Raw genomic sequence first — 9,686 nt, 5'->3', positions numbered from 1 at the left:
TCTCAGCGATTATTTCCTCTTATGTATTCTTCATTAACACCCACAAAACACAAAAGGGAACTGGAATTTTATACCTAATTTATGTGCAAATTTAGGAATGTGATTAAATTTGTGAGTCCTCTGAGAAGATTCACGTTTCACCCAGCGATGTTCCTGATGTGCTAATTGGCTTGAAGAATTCATAAGGGTCCCAAACCGCTTTCATTTTCACTTTTAGATTTACCATTAAACACCCCCACGATGTGAGGTGATACTGAAGGTGTGCGGTGTCATGGGATCAGCGCTGGCTGGCAGATTAACACAGGCAGATGCAAGTTCATAAAGGGTTAAAGTGCCCCTGTTATGCTTTTTTTGAATATTTCCTTTCATGCAGTGTGTAACCGTAGCTGTTTGTGAACGTAAAAGCTCTGCAGAATTGTAAAGATATACGTGCATGACAAAAAAAAGTAATTGTCTCCCAAAAGAAAGAAGTGATTCTGAACTAATCAGTAATTCCAGTCTCACTTCCTGTTACCCACCTATCAATGTAAGAAATGTTATAATCATAGACATCATATAGATAGACGCCCTATCGACCGCTAATGCCTATTAGCGCGGTCGAGCCGTGGAGCCGCCATCTTAGACCGGTCACCCGCTCCACTCAGTGTAATCTGTATGGCAGGTGCAATGAGCTGTCAGCGCTTTTAATTAATCATACCTCACTGAATACCGAACTGATTTTCACGCGGGGGTTTTTTCTGCAAATGTCATTCATGTAGCTATGATACAGGACACATGGTTCGGCATATTTTAATATTCATAGTAGGCTTAACAGTAATATAATATTCTGATATCAGATATAAAGTGACCAGACGTCCAAAATCAAAATATGTGATGTAGGATATAAGGTATTTTATACATCACACTAGGGCTGAACGATATTCGATTTTAACATCGACATCGCGATGTGCGAGTGAGCGATAGTCACATCGTCGGAACATGCGATGTGAAGGGTAGTAGCACAGTAGCACCAGCGGGAGATATTACGCGCTTCATGAGGCACGCGCGCGGTCTCTTGCTCTCTCTCCCTCTCTGCCTCTCTGCCGTGCACGCGCTGCGCGGTTTGGAGCACGTCTCGCGGGCGCGCTCGCTCTAGATTCCGGAGATTTTAACTAATTCGCGGGCCATCAGTGAGCCGCTATCAATATGCGGGAAAGTCCCGGAACTTCCGGTAGACTTGGGAGGTCTGTATCTATAATAATATCGGCATTAGAATTATAGATTTTTCATTAGGCTATTTTTTTGGTGCTCCCTCAGCTCTTGATGCGCGTGGTGGGAGTGGTGACGCTGACAGAGGCGGTAAAGCTGCTGTTTAAATGTGTTCGGCTTTTCTGTTTACAGAAACATGTTCTCTAATCTGATTAGAAGATTTAATACAAAATATATTAAAGCTTTATATCATTTTGTTTATTTCATATGATTATGGTGACCAACACCAACACTGTTTTACTTTGGCTAAGAAAAGTTGACTTAAAAGATTGTGAACCAAAATGCTTAAGTTGTTTTATAAAAAATATATTTATTTTAAGTTATATTGTTGTAAACCAATCAGGGGGTTGGTGTAAAGCTGCTGTTTTATTTAAAAATGTGTTCTGCTTTGTGTTTACAGAAATGTTCTAATTTTGGAATAAAATATTAAGTGACCTTTTTGTCACTTGTAATGAAGCTTGCTTATTAGTAAAATTATTAATATCATGGAATGGTAATTATTGTCTTTAGACTGGAGTTATGGCTCTCAATATCGCAATATATATCGTTGGGGAAAAAAATATCGCAATGTAATTTTTTTCCAATATCGTGCAGCCCTACATCACACACTATAAATATGATAAAGAAGCAGAAACAGATAGTTTCAGTAAAGTAAGATATTTTAATAAGTTGAAGAAACAATAATGATGTGACACACACACACACACACACATATACATACACTTACTCTCTCTCTCACACTCACACACACTCGATTTGCGCATCGCCGTCATGTGTGTATTAAAGTTAACGTTACACAGGTAAGTTACAGTTATTAACTTACATAGATTGCTTCCTGATATCACGTGCGCAAACACAAATAACCTATATTTATATGTTTATACTACAGGGCCGTTGAATGCTTGTATCTGATAACCGAGAAGCTCTTGTAATATTACTTTACCCAACCTCTCCATGCCGAGTGATGCAGTAAACATAGCCTATAACGGCTGGCTACGATTTCAGTACAGTAATATCAAAGATCCTTGCTCCTTCTCAATTATCTGGTAATATTCTATTCACAAAATACAACCAAAAGTACGGTAATGTTAAAAATTACTTGTGAAAAGTAATCCCGGGCCCTATTTGCGATGGTCCGCCGATTAGAACAGGAAAATGCTCCACTGTGCTCTGGAATCTAACTGCTGCTAAGCAACGAAACTAGGAGTACGACCGGTTTAAGATGGCGGCCGTATTTCTCGGTGCCCACAAAGAACGTATATTGACGTTCTTCTATACTCTTTGGTGCCCAGCGGCCAATAGGGCATCTAGTCTCTATATAATATCTATGGTTATAATTCCAGCCTGTGGTCTTGATTGGCTGATCAGCGTCTCTTTGCCCCGCCCTCAAACACTGTAGTTTATCTGAGACTGGAAGTTTGTGTTGTTCATGTCGAGAAGACGCTGTTTTCTGCGCCGCACATCCACTTTAATTGCTGGAATTGACGTGGATCAAGCGCTGAGGAAAGCAAATTCAGATATGGGAATAAGAGTTTCGTTTCTGACACGCGCTTTAAGCAGCTGACCAATCACAACAGACCAATCATCCATCTGACCAATCAGAGAAGAGCAGCACTCGGGGAGGAGGAGTTTAAAGAGACTCATGAATCTTCTTATGAACCATTTTGTAATGTATATTAAGAGAAATGTAAGTGTTTTTGACCATGGATGCATGTAAACCTGTTGTAGGAGACGCCAAACTAAATTAGGAGCCATTAAAACAGCGTAATAAGGGGCACTTTAAAAAGAAAATGCTTTTTTTCCAACCTAGTGCTAAAGTGCATGATATTTATTGATGGAGCAACACAATGTGTGAGAATAAATAAATTGATAATAAACTTTAATTATCAACATGTATTTATAAGGTACAAAGAGTACCATGATACATGTCCAAATTACCATGGTACTGGGATGGTATGAAACAAACAACAGTGCACACTGATAACACTGTTATCTCCTAAATAAGGAACATACAGTATTGAAATTGTAAAAGAAAGCTCCCAGGTCAACACTCTAAACTTACAGCTTCAAATAATTAAATAAGCTAATTTAATTATTCATTATGAAACAAAAATCACTACAGTTCAAAAGTTTGAGGTCAGTAAAATTTCCGAGTTTTAGTAAAAAGTTATTACAATTTAAATGTTTATAATGTAATTTATTCCTGTGATCAAAACTGAATTTTCAGCATCATTACTCCAGTCTTCAGAGTCACATGATCCTTCAGAAATCAGTATAATATGATGGTTTGATGCTCAAGAAACATTTACTATCAATGTTGAAAACTGTTGAGCTGCTTCATATTTGTGTGGAAACAGTGATGTGTGATTTTGTAGAAAGTTCAAAAGAACATTTTAAATTTAATTCTTCTTTACTGAATTTTTTTAAAAATTTAAACAAATCTTCCTGACCTTAAACTTTTGGAAGGTTACTTAGCACTTCAGACTCTGATTGTATTTAACAGACACTTTAAAGAAGCCAATATTGCCACCTAGTGACTAAAACAGAGCACTATGTTCATTTCTTTGAAATCCTCAATCCGAACTGTGATAAGATTAGACACTCGATTATTTCAACAAACACGTTTATTGAAAATGCACAACAAATGAGCTTTTATGTCTCTCAATACCTCACAATAATGCATTTATGCATGAAACTCATCGGTTATAAGGATGCATGGATGCAGATGCAGACTTGATGTTAGTCTTGATGTTGCTGGGCATTTTACCTGTTAACACAGAAAATGTAATTAGCGTGATAAAAGCTGATTTTATGCCTAAATGTGTTTGTGAATGTTATTAGATGTGGTACCAGGTTGTCCAGGCTGCTGTTGGGTGACCTGCCCGCCCATGCCAGGCTGATGACCCGAGGCTCCAGCGACTGTGACCTGATGTAGTGTGGGGCCCGCTGACATCATCGGCTGCCCAGGGTGACCCGGGGCCACGGGTCCAGGTGGTCTGCATTTCGACAGACCCTTCCCGAACCCCACCGCTGCCACCAGGGCATTAGTGTCGGCCGGATTGAAGGACGGCTTGTTTTGTCTTAATGCTGAATAGAAGCATCCATTTAAACATCAATGACTCCGCACACACGAAACACTGGCAAATATAAAACTAGGAGTAACGGTTCATGTTTACCTGATGTTTCAGAGTCTCTGTCGTCACGAGGATTGTTCAGCTTTTCCAAAAGATTTGAGCAAAGTTTATTCAATGTTTGGATCTGTTTCTAAAAAGAACAAAAAAGAACAAAATTCAACAATCAACCTTTATACATTTTAATCTCCCGGTTTCACAGACAAGGATTAAGCCGAGTCATAAAGCAAGCTTTCACACCCGCCTCATTTAGTTGTGAATGCAGCAATCGCACTCGGGTGCGCACCAAAAGCGGACCAAACAAGCGTGCGCTTCCAAACGAACTCTGGAGCGGTTCATTTGTGATCCGACCCCGAACAGACCCAACTCCCAAAGAACTGTGCATTTTTGGGCTAAACCTAGCATTCACATAATGCATTATAGACTTCTATAGCTCAATGTTAGGCTGCATAGATTAGGTCAGCCGGAACTGGGAACACTTCCCTTAATAAGTGTCACCGGCCCACCGGTGGGCCCAAATTCATTACATATTTAAAATAGTAATATCCTATACTAAACCTAAACTAATATTGACAAACTATATATCATTTGAAAGCTTACAATCTCAAGTTTTCATATTTGGTGACTGATTTTCAAAATATATTACAGAGGAGCTGTAATTTATCAATTTGCAACAATAATATTTTCATACTCCTAAGGTGTTCAGTCCTTTATTTTGAAATAGTGATGAACATGAAAAATCATGAAAAAAATGGTAGAAACCTCAGTTTGTTTTCATGCCAAGAGTTCAAAAGATAGCAATTGTTCAATTATTTTAGAAAAAAAGGTCTGAAAATGTTTTAGAAATAAAGAAAACAATATATGGAAATACAGGCGCCCTTATATGGGCAGTAATGTCAACTAGTGAAAAAGTGTGGTACTGCGCCCAAACAAAATCTTACTGAAAGCTCATTTTTTGAGATATCACCATAAAATTTAAAACACAACTTGTTCAGATTTTTGGCTTTGATTTTTGTGCAGTTTTAGAGTCACCAGGGTTTTGAAAAAATATATTTTATATAAAATATGAATAATTAATTTTTCTTTTCTTTTATTTTCATAAACTCAAACTTCTATAACTTTTTTTCTGTTACACTTAATTTATTTCACTTCTACAAAAATCTGCCAATTTTCTTCTTTAAAACAAGACCAATCTTACATCCATATTCCAAAGCATTCTTGAGTTACAAACATTTAAGTTCGGAAAGTGCATTTTCATGTATATTCAAAAAAAGGGGGGTGACACTTAAAGGGTTAAATCCTGATGTACTCGTTACATCATAAGAAGAATGGCATCTACGCTAATTTTAGTGTCTTTGTTTATCCCGAGGTTTTCCCGCAGCCTGCCGGCTCCAGGCCGGATCCAGATCTGACGAAGGACCTTCGCCTGGACCCGATGACGGCGCAGTGCTGAAGTGCCAACTAGCCTCTCCCTGTGGAGGATCCCTTTACCACTCTACAGATAAAGCGCTGTGGAAAATTTCGCTGTGGTGTATCTCCCCCGTAGTGATAAAATAAAATAAAATTCTGTATCAAATTTATAGGCAGGACAAGTAGTTTGTATAGGCTTGGTTTGTAGAGAATTACAAACATGCGCACATATATTCAAACGCGCATAACTATAGAATGAATTCTTGATGTGCACGTGAGCGCCATCAGCGTTTCTCACAGGTTCGTGTTTAAAGTCTGTGTAGAGAGAACGGTGTCGTCTTAGCAGCCCCTAATTTAATAACTAATGATCGTTGCGACGGAAGTGAATCAATCAAAACTAACTTTAGCTGGAAAATAACATTATTCAAGAACCGCTATAAAGCCAAAACAATCTGTCACCTTAAATTATACGTTTATCTCTGTAAAGCAGCTTTGAAACAATCTACATTGTTAAAAGCGCTATATAAATGAAGATGACTTGACTAAACCAGCTGCCGTAGTGCATTATGGGATGAGGACTAATGTTTGTTGACAGTTTGCACTTTTAGCATGGCAGCTCGCGGACAGAGTTGTGAGGAGGTGCGGAGCCTCATAGAAATTTGGTCTGATGACCATATTAGGTCCAAACTTACAAAAACTCACAAGAACAGCGAAATCTTGGCTTTGATTAGCAAACAGCTCAGGGAAAGGGGGTTTTCATAGATCTGTGGATTTTCCACATGTTAATTCTGACCAATCGAAGTGCAGAAATGCGTTCAAGACACATCTGGCCAACGAGTGGTGTGGATGTTGTCACGTGACTGGGTTTTGGTTCGTTTCATCAACTGATTCGGACCAGAGCAATCAGTGTGGTGTGAAAAGGAAGCAAAACGCCTGAAAAATGATAAAAAGTATTATTTTCCGCCCTTGGTCCGGACCAAAGGAACCGAACTACAGATGTGAAATCTAAACTGATCGCAACTTGCACTGATATATCGTAAAATATTTCAGAGCCATTGTTTTGTCTCAAGATGCAAACGAGTAATGTTTTTCTAAGACACATTTATAAAAGATACTTGCATGTCCTAATTAAACTAAGGCCCAATACTGGCTTAATCTGAACCTGTCTGGGAAACCAAGCCAAAATGTGTTCACAGTGGCTTAAAGGTTAGTTTGAAAGTAAACCTCTTGTGGTCTTTGGTACATTTTTTACTTCATCGAACAGTAGACACTTGGTGACTTTTGTGGGACTTGCTATATGGTGGTGGTTGAGGAGAGACCCCCTGATATGATTGTAAAGCGCTCTGGGTGTACAGTAGTACATATGAATAGTACATAGTACATACAGAATCAATAGTACATATTCTTCTATGTGAACAAAATTATCTTCATTGTTTTGACAATGACATTGACAATGGTTCAAAAAAATAAAAAAAGTATTTGGCTGTAACTATTGTTAATTATTATTTTTTATGTTTAACTTGATTTGATTTATGTACTTGATTTGATTTTCTTGTCGGATGTTCTTTTTGCATAAATAAAAAAATAAAAAAATAATTATCTTATTGTAATTGAGAAATTTTTTGGGGTACAATCTACAAATCAGCTAAAACAAAGTATATACACGTACATATATATATATATATACACACACTTTAACTGAATCACTGTATTAATTGGAAAAATTAAACTTTTTATAATATTTGCATTATTTTATGTAGAAAAGTATCATGTGCATAATTTAGAGGTAGATATTGTCTAATACCATGAAATCTCCTCAAAATATTATTAAAAACAAACTAAAGTAAATTAATTTATGCATTTGTCTTTTGGTTTGACCGCAGAGGATCACAAGTGTATCAGTGGAAAATCTGAGGGTTAAACAAGCTCCATTTAGTCTGAATAAGGGATGTAGACATCATGTTAAGAGGTTGCTAAAGTGTTCTGAATGGTCTCGAGTAGGGCTGGGCAAAAAAATAAAATAGATTTTTTAATTAATCGATTTTTAAAATGTGGTCGATTCAAAATCGATTCTCAAAGGCCAAAAATGTATTTATTTTCCATATTTATTTATCATCTATCACCCAAAAGACAGTATTAGTTTTCCTACAGTTCATAGGCTTGCAGCCTCCATGTTACAGCTTATGTTAGTTTTCTCTTAAACATAAAATAACCTGATCCTGTTTGATCAAGGCATGCGACTATTCTGACTTTTTAAGTCCAATTTTCAGCATCAATTTTTCATCTTGAATCAAAATCCTGTCTATTCATTTGAAGTTGGGTTTTAATGTACCCATGCAAGTGTACCTAAAATAAAAAGAGTTTAATATATAGTTTTATGGCTCTTAATTTCTTTTTATTAATTAACCACTTGTAAACTTATGTTCACCGTTAAAAAAAATAAATAAATATAGGATTTGTATTAAATCTATATTCATCGAGTCGAATCGGGAATCAAAATCGAATCGAAATCGAATCGAATTGGAACATCTGAATCGATACCCAGCCCTAGTCTCGAGGGGGTTGCTTTGTCAAGCAGGATGAATTTCGTGCTCACCTGAGCCACTTCAGGTCCGATCCGGGCCGCTTCAGCGCTCAGGTGTTTCTCCTGCTCCTCGACCTCCGGGTCAGGTTTGGTCCTGAGGTGATCAGGCACGATCTCATGGCTGAACACAGGCACTCGCTGCTCTGTCAGTTTCTGAGAAGTAACAAAAGGTTGCATCTTAAAATTAAAAGGCCTGTTTTTGCGGGTTATGGTGTCATCATAACCAGGGCGACTTTGTGAAAGCGCTCACCGCCAGCTCCTCATCTCGATCAGGAGACAGCAGCAGAGGGATGATGACCTGTGACCTGTATGATGGGGTCTTCTCATTTCTCAACAGCTTGTTGATGGTGTTCAGCTGCCCAGACACAAGGGCGAAATTATCCAGCACAGAGGGCCTGAATCCAAAACATCAGCGTCAACATAGTGAAAATGTGGAGTGTATTAGGAAAGATGTGTAGTTCTTACTCACCACGTGAGCCTCTCATACTCATTTTCCAGTTTATAAATGAAACTCTGCAGGGAACCTTTCAGATGAGCCACTCGAGTGACCAGAGACTCCACAGACGCCTCCAGCTGCTTCTCCTCCCGCTGCTATTAAAAATAAAACACAAACAGATCATTATTCAGCTCTTATATAACACTAGTAACACAACAATAACCGTTTCACGCGTTTTTCTGTCTCGATAGCTAGCTAACAGCAGATAAAACCAACTGCAAAACGCCATCTTCTCGCAAACTATCTGCGTGCTAGAGTCATTATTTGTAATGTTTTTCGAAATGCCAAACAGCTGCAAAAATGGACATAAATGAGAATGTTTTATCAGTTTACCTGCATTTTACAGTGACAAGCGCAACGACACAATTGAGCGGAAGTAAACAAACACTCGCGGCAGTAATTCGAGTCCGGTTGTCAAAACGCGCCCGGAAGAATGGTTCCTTACTTTTCTAATATATAGTTATAATTAGCAATCAATTCAATCAAATTGGCACGGTGATAATATCATTAGTATATATATTTTTTTAATGAATGAGTGAAAAGTTGAATTTGCACAATTGTATTTTAAGTATACTGTATGTACATTCATACCATATACTTTTCACTCAAATTGGTATGGGGATAATAACGTTATAATTGGTAATGCAACCAGGAGAATTTAAATAAATAATAATTTAACCCTACTAATAATATTATCACCATACAAATTTTACCAAAGTTGAATTTGCACATGTGTATCTTAAGTATAATGTAATGTACATTCATATACACAAATATTTTCTGTGTATGATCATGCATGAGGGCTTTTATTGTAAAT

At 37.6% G+C, this 9,686-nt stretch overlaps 1 protein-coding gene across 1 annotated transcript; it reads right to left on the bottom strand.

The window, feature by feature from the left end:
* Positions 1-3,678: 3,678 nt before the first annotated feature.
* med8 (mediator complex subunit 8) lies at positions 3,679-9,651 on the bottom strand. Its single transcript, XM_079628604.1, has 7 exons — positions 9,203-9,651; positions 8,843-8,964; positions 8,624-8,768; positions 8,386-8,526; positions 4,425-4,512; positions 4,099-4,335; positions 3,679-4,015 (listed from the first exon to the last, which is right to left on the bottom strand). The coding sequence occupies exons 1-7, from the start codon at positions 9,206-9,208 to the stop codon at positions 3,945-3,947; spliced, it is 810 nt and encodes a 269-aa protein (XP_079484730.1). The 5' UTR covers positions 9,209-9,651; the 3' UTR covers positions 3,679-3,944.
* Between the last annotated feature and the right edge of the window lie 35 nt (positions 9,652-9,686).

The sequence above is a fragment of the Phoxinus phoxinus genome (genome assembly GCF_949152265.1).
Source record: "Phoxinus phoxinus genome assembly, chromosome: 11".
Taxonomy (NCBI): Eukaryota; Metazoa; Chordata; class Actinopteri; order Cypriniformes; family Leuciscidae; genus Phoxinus; species Phoxinus phoxinus.
Note: the sequence above shows the minus strand (reverse complement) of the source record. Positions and strands in the feature narration are given on the sequence as shown.